Here is a 17,766-nt window from a genome sequence, read left to right as displayed (position 1 = left end):
AAATTGAAGTGTATATGCAATTGCATGATGAGGAAGTAAGGAATTAGCTCTTTGTAAATAACCAATAGCATGGACAAATACAAATACATCCATCAAATTTTGGTGATTCCACTTTTTTTTTTATTAGTTGAAGATCTTAAATTCCGAACATTCTACTTATAATTCCTCCTATTTTACTATCAAACCCAACTCAACCCTTCTCGATCCCACTCTTTTAAGCATCGTAATGGCTCTGCCATATCTGACGTTATACCAATAGAATAATAGTCTGATCCTATATTTTTATTAAATGACTCTCACATTGACTCAAAATTTGTATTTTCATTACATAAATATGTTATTAAATGATGTATACAACATTCAAATAAACACAAATGAACGAGGACAAAGCATTCATCTAAGGACTTGGGCACTTTTCAAGGGAAATGACTCGCAAAATTTCAATAGTTAAAATACTTGAGGAAAAGAAAAAAAGAAAAAGAAAGATTTGCTTAATGTTGAAGCTCGTAGTCCATCTGTGTCTTATGGTTGGAGTAAGGATCAATCATCTTTCGAGATTCTTCCCACAATTGAATTTCAATTCCCAACTTCTTGAGCTCAATGAGCCCACGTTCAGCTACAAAATGAGGGCAAAAAGTACGTTAAGGTTTATATCATTGCAATGCTTGGTCTAGAAGAGAAAACAAAATAAATGGCTACCAATGGTAATGTTAAAAGAGAAGACCGGTAATTACTAAAAACAAGATAATAACCATGACATTTTAAACAATAAGTAGCAATTGAATGCAAGAAAGTAGCTACTTGAGAGGGAATGTCTATCGTGACACACTGTTAAAAATAATTGAGCTAACTAGAAAAAACTTGGATAGATTTGGTCTACGAGCTCATTTTGTAAAAAGTATACGATATATGAAATAGCAACACGCTTATAATAGTGAATGATGATGTAAGAAAAGTGGTATTGAGTGATATATGATAATGTAAAAAAACACATAAATTATTACATGGTTTATAAATGAACCTGTAAATCAAGTCTACCTAAATAATCACGGGCTGATATTTTAGGACATCAAATGGGCATTTGGTAGAACATACAAAATGAAAAATTTGACAACATTTTGCCTGCATATTTTCAATTCTCTCATTGATGCCTAAACAAACCAAGTACCCTTATCTCTCATAGCTGAAGCTTCAAAGATGGCAATTGAAACTGTATTAAAGCATGTAAGCCATTGGTATGAAAGCAAACTTCTAAGCCTAATATGAAAGTAAGCTCTGGAACTCTATCAGATATAGAAAGAAAACATCAATAAGGTTGATAGTAAAGAAATGACAGCTAGATATATGCTCATTGGCATGGAATAACAATAAGAGACTGAATAGAACTACAAAGAAAATGTTTCCCCACTTATATTTGGATCTCATACTAAAATTCATGCTTTCATTAGCAAACAAGTGCAATCAGGGATGCATCTATGTGTACCATCAACTGCAGTGTTTGAGTTTGGAACTCCATTTCCCTGGCTGATCCAAAATTGCAATCGCTCCTCTGCAATGTCTGGCTCCACTCCATGATTCTTTGCCCTTCTCCAGAAATAAGCGAGCCAAGCCTGCAAGGGTTACAAATCCATCCAAGCTTCTGATGCATCATGTGAATGTGATTCAAAGATTTTACTAATAGAATTGAGAAATTCCACTTTAAGCTCTATTCAAGCCTATTGATAATATTGTTACCCGTGGATCAATTTCAAATGTGCAAAGTACTGAAGTACAAAATTTTTCATTCGTTTGCTACTGGACTCCTTTTACTATAAACAATAGTCTTCTGCAGTTTATTGAAGACAATTTGAGGAGTTTTGAGTATTACTATAAACAATACTACAAGGTCCTGACTTCATTCTTCCAAAATTAACAGGCAACCAATTTCAGGACCTATTATATGACTACATTGATTTGTCTGCATCCCTGCCATATTTAAGTGGAAATACACACGTACAAACAGATATGTAAAGACCTTGACACTTGTTGTCTGTTCGAGAGAGAGAGAAAGAGAGAGTCTCATTAAATTGTTAGCTTTATGTCTAATCGTCTCACAAAAATCTATATGGCTAATACATAACCAACCAAGAAACTCAATACAAAATAAGAAAACAAAGAGCTTTATGAATATACCTCCTTGAAACGTACATCTTCAGACTCCTCTGGGCTTAGTTCTGAAATATAAGCAACAAGAATAGATTGCATAATTAGGTTCAAAGTTCCTTCCAAAATGAATTCGATATTAATAGAAGTATCTGGATTGATGCATTTCATGTCTACATTAGGTACAAACGGCCGTCATATGTGATCTCCCTCGTGCCAAATCTCAGTCATACATAACAAGAACAGTGCCGTTTCATTTAGAATCCCTTCGCATAATGTAACAATGTATTTATAAGTATCCACAACGTAGAGTCAAAAGTAAGTCCTACGTAACAGCTATTGACAACAATAACTATGAAACTGCAATAGTTGATTCATTAGTCCATGCATGTTTAGCTAACCGTCCAAGGATATTCTTGTTGATTGACTTATTGCTGCTTAAAAGTACTCATTTTGCCAGGCTTCTCAATTTAAAGAGTAAAATCAAAAACTTTGTTTCTGGCCTTCAAAACTCCTCTATGGATCATAATAACTGGGACAAAGAGCATAGAATGACATTGATTAAGCAATCTGCAAAAGTTGACATATCAGTTGGCCAAGGCTCATGTTTATGTGTCCCTTGATAGAGAACCGTCATCAGGAAAGTTGGATGAACTAAAGCAGAAGATCAGGTACTAATGGTACTCAATCGGTGCTATTGATGTCACTTACCAAATGCTTCTGCAAAATGCTGCCCTTCAATTGGTAGTCTCAACTCATCTACAGGCATATCAAGAGAAGAGGAAAATTACTGACAAATGGGATTGATAAATGAAATAATAACTGAAACGAAAGCAGATCATTTCATTGAAAAAATACCAGATGGGATACTTATATGATGACTCATGGGAAAAAAAAAAAAAAGCTATAGATTGAGGCAAAAGAAATAGTTCAATGAATCGCATTATGTGATGGTATTTCCTATCTCTTTTTAATTTTTTATGTACTATTTCCCATGTCTGGCACTCTTTCTCTATGGTTTCTACATCTTTCTAACCTAAGTCCTTCAGCTTTGCACATGACCTGCCTGTATGAAACTTTTTCTATACATCATATGCTGGGATGCAGGAATCATATACTGACTATTAGATATACTTTGGCTAAAAACAATCTAGATTAATACCTTTTATTGGACTTGGACGTCTCTTTTTGGCCATTGCAACAGCTATTGCCTCTTCTACCTTTGACAGGGAAATGAATTCAAATAACTACGCCAAGATTTACAATAAATCCTCAAGCAAACCTCCAAATAAGAAGGCAAGTGATATGAAGTGCGCATAAAGTAACAGAAAATGATGGTAGAAGCATTTCATAATTGCCAGTAGATGTGTAGATATTTGTTCTCTTTAGTCAACTTCAGTCAAGAGAGGTTTAAAAGTATAATGCAATCTAAAGAAGGTGGAACTAATATTTGGACCAGCCACTTGATATGATCGAACATATGTCAAAGTTAAACAGTGAATTAAAATCAAACAAGTAATCCATACGGGGATAAGCATAAGGAAGGTTATGCCACAAATAACCACATAAAAACAGTTCAACGGCAGACTGGCTTCGTGATTAATCACAATAGTTGGTTCTCATTTAAGCCCAACACCAAAAGTGCTTTTTTCACCGTTTAACCTAGTAAAGGAACTTTAGTTCCATTATTGTCTTGAACATCTGGACAACGTTTACAGCAAAGACATTAGTATTTAAGTGAGAAACTACCAGATGTAGATCATTTTCTGAGTCTGCATTTTTCTACAAATATTTAGTCAATGTCTGACTCATAAAAAGGTTTGAAAGATACTTAAGAAATCAAGAATGGACGATTGAAGCAGATATGTTCTAGTAGTGTGGCAAGCTCAGTGCTACAATGATAATTTAGCGCTGCTCAATGTAATTGTGGTTACAAAACATTTTCCACCATATAAAAGTTGATATTTGCTGATTATTCTGTGAAAATATGATGTACCAATTCCCATATGTTTTAGATCATGTAAAGTCCTCGTTAGTTGTAGGGTTTCCAAAGCATGAGGACATTTGCATGTCAATTTTCAGTTTATCACATTTTTGTACTAAAACAAACTAATGAAAGAGATTATAACCTACGTATCTTGAAAGCTTTTCAGACAAATTTAAGCTTTTAAGGAACGTGACAGGTACCACAGGCATTAGTTTCAGCAAATGAGAAACCTAGCATACAGCATGGCAAGAAGTATTTGTCAAAACCTTGAGTGATGTCAGTTCTCGCAGACCTTTCTCCACAAAAAGCATGCTTTCCACACTTCCTTCTGATGAAAGTTCATGATTATCCTTTATAACTTTGTCTCTCTCCTCTACATCATTATTTACTGGAGATGATAGAAGAGATATGAGAAGGCAACAAAGGCAAATCTAAGAACATAAACGATCCAGTTGATAATTATTTAAAGCAAAAAACATGAAACTTGTTTTCTTCTTTCATTCTGTCAAGCAGAGTAAGAGACTTTACCTGAGGCATTTTCATTTTTTGCTCTCTCGCCAGTAGCTAAGACGACTTCATTGGGAAGTGGGGCAAAAGAGGACCAATATTTATGTCTAGCTGGAGCTAGCTCTGCGTGAATACCTATAAAAACAAGTTTGAATCACCAACCTCTCACAGAAGAGAAACAGAAAATTGATTCTGTTTTTGGGTGTTCCTTGACATATAATCCCCTTGCCTAAGGAAAGACCAGAAGTGAATGTGGTTTAGACATTGTTATCTAAACATTAAATACGGTGAAGAAGAGAATAGCATTTGAAAAGTCTTCACTTCTATTCCAAATTGCAGAATCCATATGGTAATCAGCCGTCTAACTCATTGACCAAATGGGGTAACCAAGGTAGTATATGTATTACGCCTAAGGACAAATAAGACCTAAAGTTGATTTGGCCAATACAAGTAGTGGACTAAGGCCATGTGTTGTAGAAATGTGGTGGGAGAATTACAGACGATCAATGTATATTGTTGAAGAGAAAGTACTATATTGTGTAGTTTTAAGGGTTCAGAAAGTAGATTGTTGAAGAGAAAGTACTATATTGTATCTTTTTAAGGGTTCAGAAAACCGCAAGAGAATTGAGATTCTATGCTAACTAGAAGAAATAACTGTTGCTGCAGCTATAAAAAGAATAATAATAGGGCTGCAAGACATACAGTTTCCTATCATAAGAAATATGCTGCACATGGATAATAGATCTGATAACTACAGGAATAATCTCTGAACGAACCACATAATCAACCAGTTGTAGGATTGAATAACAAGAAGGTCTATATGCTCCTGCATCTAATGGATTTGAGAAGACACTAAATGGTAAGATGGTATCCCAGAGTCCCAAGTTTCTCTTCCTTAGCATAGATGGTACTCAAAAGGGAACTCGTGATAGCAAATAGGTTATTCAAATGTTGCCATAGATCTAAACCAATACACAGGATGTATGTTAGTTTTGCAAAGTCAGCTACCATCTGACATGACACGAGACCTTTACCAACTCTACAAAGTAATATTGCAAGTTGCACATGGTATTTAGACTTTTCAGACTCACTCAGAAACTAGTTACAAGTATTTTTCTAATCTTGATGAGCAAAAGTTTGCAGTCCGACAATGTTATTCACTCCACTCTTTTTTTGAGGCAAAATGGACTGGTTTTTTTATCTATAATATGGAAAATTTTGCTTACTTGTCTTGGATTCAGCATTATTATAGTGGAAAGATCTTATAAGTGAGTGCAAAAGATAACTCAGATGACTGCAATCAATTAAATAGTTGAAGAGAGATGCCAAAAGCAACTGGATAAAGAGTGGATTTTTTAGCTGTAGAAGGCCACGGATTCATGTGAGCCGAATCTGCTCCTTGACGATTCTTTCACAATTACATAAGAGTTGGAAAATTTCTCTAAACCGTCTGCATTAAACAGTACTTTAATTTTCTTTTCCCTCTTTTCCTCAAATGGTTTCAGGTGGAAAGCTTTTGTATTTGTAATTTCAGGGATTTTATATGTCTAGTTCAATTGTTCAATGCCTTTCTTTCTGTCACAAAGCAGATTTTAGTTTTCACAGAGGAAACACATGTATTGATATTGATATGAAATAGATTTAATGGATAACTTAATCTGAGTAAACACATAGAACTTGTAATCAAGGATGGAAAGAATTCTCCATTCAGTTTCCATTTAATCAAGCCATCCATGACATTAATTGAACTGAACACAATAATGAATCAGCTTCTTATGATTTTAAACTATTTGCTAAATGAACTTACCATATTGGACACATAAACTCCAATACCGAGCGAGCCAACACCTCTTTAGAACAACCTCTTCCTAAGGTGTAAGACAGTAAATCATATGATACATAAACAAATCAATAAACATCCAATGAACAATGGCACAAACAACATACCATCTCTTCCTGAGTCAGTATCATTCTGTGTGTCATTGTTCTGAGTAACTTAACTTCTCTTTCAGCCTCATGTAGCTGCTCCAGAGCAGAATTTGCTTCATCTCTAGCAGTCTATTTCGAAGTTACAGAATTAAAAACATGCCACCATGTATCTTATATTACTTGAGAACATAAAAGACTCAGAAAATGCCATTAGCAAAATGTACAAGATAGAAGTTTTGATACCTCAGCTTCTGTACGCAATGCTTCAATCTCACCTTGTCCAGCATATTGTGCTGCAGCTTTCAGAGCAGCCTGCAGGTAAAATGCATAGTTTGCAGATATTCAAGGTTGAACTTAAGTGTCTAAAATAAGTACTTATGCATCTACATTACATGCCCAACAAGTTTTACAAAAGAACATTCACCGTGGCGAAATCTTCCTAAAGAAAATTAAATATAAAAAAAAAGATCTACTGCAAATGAAAACTACTGATTAGGGCCCAAATATAGTTATAAAGATCTTTTGCCGTGTTTGGTGTATGGAAAGCTGCGCTTGTTGTCCATGACAAATTATTTTCTGTGTTTGCTGCTTGAGAGCTAACCCTTGTTCTGTAGAAAGCACGATGTTCGATCACTCTGTTGCACGTATAACTGTGACATGTACAAACAATTCATCCAGGAAGAACAAGAGTGATGTTCCTTCACCTCAGTTGATCAGCATTTCTGTGTCACTAATCCTGTTATACAGCTTCTCTAATACATCAACTGTAGTTTTCAGCCCTAATATACGCCTATCAGTATCAGCTTCAACCAATTAAATAGTCAACTCCTTGGAGGAAAAGATGCTCACTTCTCCAACTATTTCAGTAATCTGATTAGGCGCCAAACAAGTAAAATTAAGTGATTTCTTGAAACAATCTAGTCATATCATGCAAGAAGATTAAATGCTTTACAAATTCAAAACCAAATACAGGTTAAAATAGGAAAAGAAAAAAATAAAGTAATCAAATTAAGCTTTGAAACCATTAGAACTAGAGAAAGATTCTGTCATCATCTAGTTATGAAAAGCCATTAAGAAGAGATAACTAATATTCATTTCATGTCAATTATACTCGTAGGCTAATGTCCTCACCGTGGAAATGAAGAACCTAGAAAACATTGCAGTGCAATGTCTTTCTTTGCATTATTCGTCAAATAAGTCAAAGACCCTTGAAAACATTTCAATGCAATACCTTTTCATGTAGCCAAAAGGACCACAAATAAATGGATAAGAATAGTACTGCATTCAACTTACATTAGTTCAAGGAAAAATCCTTTTCCTTACAAATGACTATCACTTAAATTGAATCCAACATCAATTCGTAAGGATACAAATGAGTACTTTTTGGAGGCTTAGTTGTTTCAGTCTAGATCATGAAGGTGTCAAGTGGCTAACACTGGATTCAGACTCTGTTCAGAAGACATCAGATTTAAGTGCAGAACTATAGAAGAGGAATCCTGACACTGAAAGAGATTTCCAATAATGATGCCACAGAGTGGAAGAACGAAACAGGCCCTGGTCAAAAAACAATTTGATAACTAGATGAACAGTAATGACCAGAGATAACTTTGGCTTATTTCTGATGGTCAAGAGTACAGATCATTTAAAAAATATGGATGTTAATAATAAACTCCAGGACCAATTGAATAGGTAACAAAACTGCATAATACTACTTCTTGCAGATCAGAAACCCTGTAGGTTGAGAGAAGGGATACAACTTCGCAAATTGGAAGGTGATGCAAACTAGCATTGTTATCACTTGACAAACAGCTTCTATCTTTGAAGAAAGCCATGATCAACTTGAAGAAACAAGAAAAAACCGCCAGTATGGATCCACTTACGTAATTAGTACACTCCTATTATGTTATAGCTCTAGAGAACTGCTACGCCCTAAAATCTAATACTCTCATCTTCGCATCTTTGTCATGATAATATCACCTTTCACAGATTTGTCATATTGGACAACAATAACATAGGAGCACCTCAATAGAAACATAAGACCATAAGTTCATACGTACATTTCATACAGAAAGCTTTAATAAAGTGACTAACAAAGATCAAAACATATGCTTATCTTGAAACTTTACAGCTAAGTTCCAACAATCTTTCTCCGCTTTGAGCACAATTGAAAACTAAGTGCACCGCATGTGATATAACACGCTTGCAAAGCTTTTCTTTTTACTTTTGATTCGATATTCTCCCCATAATATTTTGAAATTGCAAATTCAATTGCATTGGCGTTTCTATTTCAATCAAATAGTCCCACGATATCTGTCATTGTGCTTTAACTTGTAGATTTCACTTAGCTTTTGGTCCAATACGCCAATGTCTTCAAAATGGACTTTCATACATGTACCCATTTGCATGTGGAGATAAACGTAAGTAAGACTCTCTTAACCAGTAAATCAAGAATTTTTTATTGTTATAAGAGTTAAAGAGGATAAACCAAGATTAGGTCTGAGGCAATATCATTGGACAACATAACTCAAACTTCTATAATTATCAAAGCAAAATAATAGGACTCTCCAGTAAAATATCTGAATCTGTCAGGGAATTAGCAAAGGCTTTGTTTGCTATCAAGAATAGTGCTGATGGAATATTCAAGTGCAGTCAGTTTACCATGAAACCTACAAAAGATTTCAATACAGAAGCCAATTGTAATTTTTCCCATGAACTAAACCTTCAGCAAATCCTCCTTGTGAGACTGTAGAATGTCTGCAACCATTTACTAGCACTACTTATAACTATCAAAAGAAAACCTTTTCAAAGCCACATTGACCTGGCAAGCTAGTGCTTCTAATTTAGACAGAAGATCTTTCATCTTGGTAGAAATACTAAAAAAATTTGTAAACAACCTAAACTAGCATTTAAAGCGCTGACAACCCGGTAAACGGCTTCTACTAAACAATCACCTAAAAATAGTTATCCAATGTTCTAAATGTTGTCATAAAAGTAGTACTGTAATTTCTTTTTGGATGTATGGTATCTGACATAAGATGGTTGTTGGAGAATGTGCCTGAAGTTTTTCTCAAACAATGTTTTCAAAAATTATTCCATCTTAATATAGCCGTAGGCTTAGAAGGGGGAAATGAATACACTTACTATTGATTGTTCTATCAAATATTCTCAAGTAAATGAATATTTCCTCAGTCTACATACTACCAAGAGTTATCAGAAACGTATCTTGCAAGGATCCTATGATCTAAGACAACTAGATGACCAACTCAAATTATTAAGAAAACTGGATTCAGTTAAAAATGCTGGACCTTTAACAACAGAAAAAATTGTGTTCTGGAGTAACTTATTTTGTTCGTTGCATCAAACTGCCAAATTTCATTAATTTCACAATAAATAAGCTCAACATCCCAAGGTTCATTTGGAGCAAGTAAAAAGTGAAGCATCTACAAGGATCAACAAAAGTATCCTGCTGCAAATAAGATGATACCAGGCACAGTAACTCTTTCCTCAGGGAGGGTTCATCTTCAGATCACACTATGCCTTCTAGCAGGTCAAGGGTTTGCGATGAATGAGAGCTTCTTATCATGAAAGCTAAAAGATTGAGTGCTTAAAGAAATGAATGAAACTCAGTTTTATTCTCTACACAATCAAATCACATGTCATTCCAACTCCACTATCCACTTTAGATAAAGATAATGTCCAGGATGGAAAGGAGAAATATTGCATAATCGAAGCAACATCCTTTGCACACTGTAAAAAGCATCTGCAACTTGGTACAAGTAAATAATTAGGCCTAATGAGAGCTGAAGATGCAGCCACAAAGACTCACATGAAAACAGAATGTAAGCAATGTGCATTTGATAAAACTATAACAATGCACCTTATGCAACAGATATAAACCAAAAATGGCAGTTACTTTCATCGAATCATAACAGCTTTCTCATTGTACATACCTCCCTTTGTTGTAGAGCTGCTTCTTTCCTGTGATGCAAAATCAAAGAAATTTCATTATTGAGAAGGCAATTGTGAAGATAGATATGTTAAGAGTTTAAAATCTTGCCTGCTCAAGAGACGAGCTTCTAATGATGTCCCTTCTCCGAGATTTGCAATCTAACAACACAAACTTCTTGTCATGAACAACTTAGCATTTCAAACATAGTAGCCAAACAACATCATTCTAGAAAGTTGCTAATCATTGGTGCCAGTAAGAACATATGTAGGACGAAAGATAAATGACATCATCATAGATGATTGTTGAGAAGAACCATTTTGTTTAGACAGCACTGGGCACTATCACAAGAGCAAAGTCTCAGAGGTTCCCACTAACAAAACTTATAACTAACAATTCTATTTGAAATATGGTCTCACAAGAAGGGCATACTTAGGAACAGGCAGGTAATAATCATGTTTGCAGTTTTGGTATAGCATCAAGTGGGATGAAAATCAGCGAGGGAAACACATCCATGTGAGGCTGAAGGTGGTATAGCTTAGGAAGATGAATAGTAAATAGACACCATCGTGACAGTTTCACTTAACTTTCAATTACTAGGAACAGATTAATTGGATCTATCACAGTGAAGTCAGAAAAAGCATCAGATTTAGGAGAAGCATTGGAGCCTGAAAGGCAAGAGCAGCCTCTGAAACTAAATGCTATAGAACATTCTTCTAAAAGTAGTTGCTATAGTACATAGAGTCAATCTGGGGAAAGCATTACTATGCAAAAGAGGGGCATCTTATCTTCTGGAAAGACCCAGAGAATATCCTTACAAATTATTTGCAACTGTAGATTGCACTATAGTAATATTGCTAGGTAAATAATTGATGCACATGATTTGGGAGTCAAGAAATGTAGGCAATCTACATTTCATTGTGTGGTTTTTTCTGAAACAGCCAGATTTATCTACCTTATTTTGAATCCAATAAAAATCCATCACTTGGACAGAGCTTTCTGGAGGCATTGCAAGACACATGCCAGAGAGGGACAATTCGGCTCCACTGGCACAGCGTGGAAGGGAAGAAAAACTATTTTTACAATGGATAGAAACTACTAAATCTATTCAGTAATTTCTGTTCAAAGAGTATGCATGAAAGGTAGAGAAAGGGCCCAACTGATGACAAAGCTATATGCAACTTTTCAAATCCTATTAGAACTTATTGTAAGATGTTAACTCTCCTTTTATACAAATTCTTCACATAGCTTTATAACCTGTTTGCCTTTTTTCACACTTTGTCAATAAAAAAGGAAGATTACAAAATCAAGCATGATAAGCACTCAAAACAATCAACTTTGACTCAACTGGAAAAACTACCAGTATTATAAAATGCAGATGGAATTGCAACAATATGTTGGCTGATCCCTTTGCAGGATTACCTGTTTCTCAAGCTGCTTAACTCTAGCTTCTGCTTCATCACATCTTTCCTCTGCAAGTCGAACCTGAAAAAGAAAATATTAAGATGGAAGTAGGATAAAATATTGTACATCCAGTGGCAAAACATCCTCCTAACCAGGCATTTGAAATAACCAATATAAGAGAACAAGGGCTGAAGCATGAAATCAACCAGACTCACCTTTTCACTTAAACTTTCATTTTCTTCTTGGAGCATGTCAATCTGCAATTTGAATTGAACCTCATTAGTATCTTCAAAAGCTATGAACTAATGTTGTAAACATCAATTAAAATACGTACATTACTACACCTACATATTATCTTTTGAAAGTTACTACTCTACCAATGATCATTAGTTATAACTTTCCTAAGCAGTTACTAGAAGTCCATTATGGAGATCAAGACCATGTGATTATGATGTCATAAATGTGCACGGGGAACTGTTTTACACAAGAATTGTAGGATCAAGAATGATTCATCTCTATACAGGAGAAAAACACATTATTTGTCAAAGGCAGATTTAATATATGGATAGATCAACAGACCTGATCTTGTAGGTCAGAAGAGGAGGACAATTGTTGGCCAGCTTCTTTGTATTTGAAAGTTCCAAAATCCAAAGATAACCTGGTTGTCCACCGAAATTCAGAGAATGAGAGCTACAGTTTGCATAAGCATTAGTAAAATAGAAAGAGTTTAGTCTTACTTAAACCATGATATGTAACAATTGCTAGAAATTACAAGACATACTATAAGGGCTTGAAGCAATTCATGGACATCATTCAGTAAGAACCACAGCTGTAGGACATATGCTTATTTGAAGAATTTATGATCAACTGAACTAAGAAGAATGAAAACCAAGTAGACATGTACTTAAGCTAAACTTTTCTAATTCTTAAGCAAAGTCAAAAGGGATAAACCAATTGGTAGTTACTTTTTTTTCCCACTTATTAGCAAAGACATGTTTTTGAGTCGAAAAAAGTTCTAAAAGTAGATAAGACTTGGGGAGAAATAAGAATTCTGCTATTGCCTATTGAAGACATTAGAAACAATGTAGATGTAACTCCCAATGTACAACACTTAAAGCTGTAGAAGGAATACCTTTTATCCTTATGACTATCTGGTTGAACCTCAGCTGGAATAGTGGATACATTGGACCTAAGTGATAGTGGTACAGCGGGGGGTACCATGGGAACTGTCTTGACACCAAGATTTGGACGGCTATGTGAACGAGCGGAGAGAGGTTGTTCAACACCATTGGATAGAGATGTTCGACTGACTGCTGAATTATTACTCGCAGATGGAGGTTGCGCTTCATCCACCGAGCTTGCTGATTGAGATGCACGACCAGCTACAACAGAATAATTAGAGGGGATTTGTTCCAAGGAATTCGACTGAGTTGATCGACCTGCTACAAGAGAATGACTGGAGGGAATCTGTTCCAAGGAATTGGAATGAGATGATCGGATGTTTCCCGTTGAACGAACTGATGAAGGTTGCTTTTCCACTGAGTTGACAGCTGGAGATGCCCGCAAACCTGATGCGGATCGCAGGGATGAAGACTGTTCCACGGGGTTGCGAATTGACTAAGAACAGTTGACAGAAAAGTTTTAGGCCTAAAATCATGGGAAAATTTATGATCCTAAAAATGGCCATTACAGAAAGATGTTTAAACAAGTGAGAAGTACATGTTAATGAATAAACAAGTACAGCTGTTTAAACTAAAAAAGGCACACCAATATTGACAATACATATTCACCCTGCACATGTGCTTTCAAATTATTTAGGTGGTATACATGCTAAAACAAGTTTGAGCAATAGGAGATTAAGAGAAGAAATGGACAACTGCTGTAAAAGGGATTCAGATGACAACATTACTTACATGCTACAAAACTAACATATCTACAAGTTTAAAGTATTAAAAGCAGCGTAACATAAAAGAAAATTTCTGCTATCAAATGTTGAGGTAATTTCGAAGAGGAATGCTTTAGCAAAACAAGAAAAAGTATCTTCTAGCCTTTGCACCTAACCATAACTGAATCTGATAGTTCCAAATACTTAGCTGACACTCAGCTGCAATTTGTCATGAATTTAAGTCTTCAGATACATTTGTTGCTATTGCTTGATGCAGATAAAGTGTAAATGTGTAGACAGTATAACATTTTCTCCAGATAAAACCAAAAACAAAATCAGAACATTACCATCGGAGAGCGAGCTCTTGTTGGCCTTGAACTTGCAAGCCCAATACCTGCTGAGAGACTTGAAGGATTGTACTCATACAGAAGATCATCCTCATCATCTTCATCATCAGCCATCTGGTGTGCCATGACCTGAGCAAGCCTCTGAGCTGCAGCTTTTGTATGTTGTGGTTTCTTCAAGTTGCCAGTTGAACCCGAATGCATGTGACGGTTCAATGGTGAATTCATTTGTAAGGAAGGTGTATTTGAAGTAGGCGTGGTTGATCCACTTGCCTGCCTCACATGCACGGGCCTCATTCGATCCATTGTGGCAATAACTTCATTAGAAGCAAAATTTGGATCAATAGTTTAAGATAGACGAGAATCATGCCTTGCTTTTTCATGATTACCAAATGAACGCATCAAATTATTGAGGCTCTGCATAACTAATTTATGATAAACTAAATTGTTGTGAATGACATGAGTCCTCCAAATGACAATCTTTGCTAACCTAGAGTTGCTTTCTTCATTTTAATAAACCAAGGAATTCTCTCAAATTTCCTAATGCTATTAAAGCAGAGCTACTGAAGCACGTTGCTCAAATGCATGCATCTAAATCATGCTATTAAGTCATCGTAGATAATATCCTCATAAGATTGGTGTATTCGGGCTTTAAGAAACTTCCAATAGATTAAGAAAGATAAGCAAATGCCGACAGGATCAAACATGTGAACTTCAAACTTCTGATAAATTAGTTCATTTGCTCAAACAGCTCAAGAAAACAGTTGATTAGAATGTACAACTTCCCTCCTAGCATTACAAATTGAAGGATATATATATTTGAATGCAGAAGAGCATTAACAGCAAAAGGAGATAAAACTACAACATATCCCCCAATCCCTGCCCATTTCCCTACTCCTATGCTGAAGGTGTGAGTTCTCCGTGTCCATCAGGAATACAGAAACATTGAGAAATCTGTTTTGTTCAGGGTGGATGAAAACTTCATATGTTATGCTAGTGTGCAGTGGCTCAAGCTGCACAGTCTAGCGGGCTCATTGAGCTCATTAAACGTAGAAAGATTACAGTTCTAAGTCAAGCTATCGCACAGTGGCTCAGGCTGCACAGGCTAGTAGGCTCATTGAGCACGAAAAGAGAAAAAAAAAAAAAAAGGAGGTTCTACGTTTACTTTGTACTCCAATGGGAATCTCCAGACATTGCTTAAAACTGTTTGTGTCCTATTACATTTCTTTCCAATGTACAGGTCTAGCCTATCAACACTGTCCTTCACACGAAATGATGCTACAACAACCTTTTAACCTCCATGAATCAACAGAAACATTCTCTAAACAAACTTTTGACACACGCATACATGAGTACCGAGAATTCTTTGGCGAGGAATGTGATCAGGTTGGTGGTTTCTTCATTAACATTCTCTATAAGCAATGAAAAGCATCACTACATACGAAACATTTCCCACTTGAGATTAAAAAACGACAATGTACTGCAAAAAGAAAATTGATTTTCACATTTCTGAAAATGAAAATTCAAGAAAAGAGATGCAACATAAGGCATGTATGATGACAAACTATGAAGTGGGATTTCGTACCTCTAATAATGAGAGTTATCAGCTTTATTTGGGAAAATTTGAGTTCTGACTTCTGATTTGAATGTGGGAAAGTGATTGATAAAGGAAGTATTATCTTTTTGAGGAGGGAGCGGGAATCAAGGGGGCCGGACAAGTTATAACGTTTTTGGGAAAAAAAACTTTAAAAAAAATAAAGATTAAGGATTATATTAAGGGGTAGGATAGGAACGTGGAAAATTGAAAGGGAATTAGGTCGAAAACTGGCTAACTTTTAGGAACTAAAATAGGCATGTAAAAAGAATGCATCAATGTAAGGTTAAGAATTATCTAATTAGCAAATTTTTAGGAGCTAAAATCTAACTATACATTGATAGTATAAAATGCTAACTTCTCGGTTCTAAGTTGCATGTCTCTTTCAGCTTGCAGCTTTCAGCAAATCTTAAAATCATATTGGGCTTCTTTAGCGAGTGCTCACTTATTAGTACGAGTGCTCACTCATTATACATAATTTATTACATGATTGTACACACTCTTTTCCAAACTAACTATTGTGCAAAAAATAAACACTCTTGACGATTACCTAGCAAGCACTTAGGCGCCAGTCCACTAAACCCATGGTTCAAAGACTCGGCCGAGACCGTGTTATGGCCTGAACTATCGATTTGGGGAAATCTTTAAAGATTAAGGGAAAAATTAGGGAAAGAGTGAGAGGATAGTAGAGAGAGAGAGATGAGAGAAAAGCACGAGAGGAAGGAGGGAAAAGGAAAACAAATTCTGGTATTAACTGTTTGATGCTTACAGAGGGTGGGCCCCATTTATTGTTGTAACTAACAACCGCAACTAACTAAACAATTGGCCAAACGGTGCCGTTCCACTTAGCAATTGCCCCAATCTGCTAGACGGTGCCGTTCAGCTAACTAATTTCTCCCAATTCCTTAAACGGTGCCGTTCCACTAATGTTCATTCCTATCTTCTATCCTGACAGACCGAGATAGCTAGGCCGAGTCGTCGGAACGGGATTTTCCGATCCGATATCGAGACGAGATAATTCTGAGATAATGAATCACCGAGAACTCGGCCGAGACGTCTTCGAATTGGATAGAAACAGCCGAGTCGCCCCGAGTCATCTCGAGTTAACTCGAATTTTTATTATTTTTGCTAATTTTTTAATTATTTTTAATTATCATTTTTTTTACAATTTTTAGAATATTAAATATTTCAAAATTTTGCGTCTTGCCAATACCGTGACCAATATGTCGAAACTGATGTAGAACGGTCCGGGCCACGACCGCAACCGCGACCGCGACTTTGAACCATGGCTAAACCCAATAATATTCCCTCTAATTTGAAAAAAAAAAAAAGAACAACAATATTTACTTTATCTGCATAATAATCTCCTGACTTACAAAACACTTATGGCCTTTGGATACTTTGTATAAATAATGCAAATTTTTGTAAGACACAAAATGCAAGAAAGTGAGTGATAATATTGAGAAATTGACTAACTTTCTTGTTAATAAATGCATGCAAAAGCAAACAAAAAAAAACTTGCTTTCAGATACTTTTTCTTATAAATATAACACTACCTAGAAAGAATCAAGCTACACTCTAATCATTTTTTAATATGTGACAACCGATTGTAATATAAATGAATGAATGAATGTGACAACCCATTGTAATATAAATAAAGGTGTCAAAATGAATGAATGTGGATTATAATTGGGTAGTAGGCATAATTGAATCAGTCCACTTATACATATTTAATAAATAGTTTTTCTAACAAGTCTCTATTGGATACTGGTTAATACAGTTAAATTACACACAACTTACTTTATAAATGCATACACTAATAATAACTTCTGTTTATTATATTTATACACTTTTTTCTAATTACAATGACTAAATTTGCTTGTACTAATACTATACAATAAGAGATTAGAATTTAGAAGATACAACTATTTATTAAAATTTTTAATGGGCAAAAGTAACGCTTTATTTTGTACTTGGATGCAATCTTGGTGCCCCTCTCCAACACGTCAAAGACACTATTTTACCCCC

General features: G+C 35.4%; 1 protein-coding gene across 2 annotated transcripts; it reads right to left on the bottom strand.

The window, feature by feature from the left end:
* Positions 1-261: 261 nt before the first annotated feature.
* LOC113729338 (uncharacterized) lies at positions 262-16,480 on the bottom strand. 2 transcript variants are annotated; one of them, XM_072080746.1, is made up of 18 exons: positions 16,289-16,480; positions 14,148-14,461; positions 13,048-13,532; positions 12,495-12,573; positions 12,131-12,172; positions 11,934-11,996; positions 10,623-10,672; positions 10,516-10,543; positions 6,809-6,877; positions 6,584-6,694; positions 6,444-6,504; positions 4,658-4,771; positions 4,396-4,517; positions 3,305-3,362; positions 2,854-2,901; positions 2,173-2,213; positions 1,484-1,639; positions 262-616 (listed from the first exon to the last, which is right to left on the bottom strand). In XM_072080746.1, exons 2-18 carry the CDS (start codon positions 14,448-14,450, stop codon positions 545-547), a joined length of 1,902 nt encoding a protein of 633 aa, XP_071936847.1. In that variant the 5' UTR covers positions 14,451-14,461; positions 16,289-16,480; the 3' UTR covers positions 262-544. The 2 variants fall into 2 exon arrangements, with proteins under 2 accessions (XP_071936847.1, XP_027109446.2); XM_027253645.2 differs by having other exon boundaries at positions 1,484-1,610.
* Positions 16,481-17,766: the final 1,286 nt, after the last annotated feature.

This window comes from Coffea arabica, chromosome 2e (genome assembly GCF_036785885.1).
Source record: "Coffea arabica cultivar ET-39 chromosome 2e, Coffea Arabica ET-39 HiFi, whole genome shotgun sequence".
Taxonomy (NCBI): domain Eukaryota; kingdom Viridiplantae; phylum Streptophyta; class Magnoliopsida; order Gentianales; family Rubiaceae; genus Coffea; species Coffea arabica.
The sequence above is the reverse complement of the archived record's forward strand: the minus strand, read 5'-3'. Positions and strand labels throughout refer to the sequence as shown.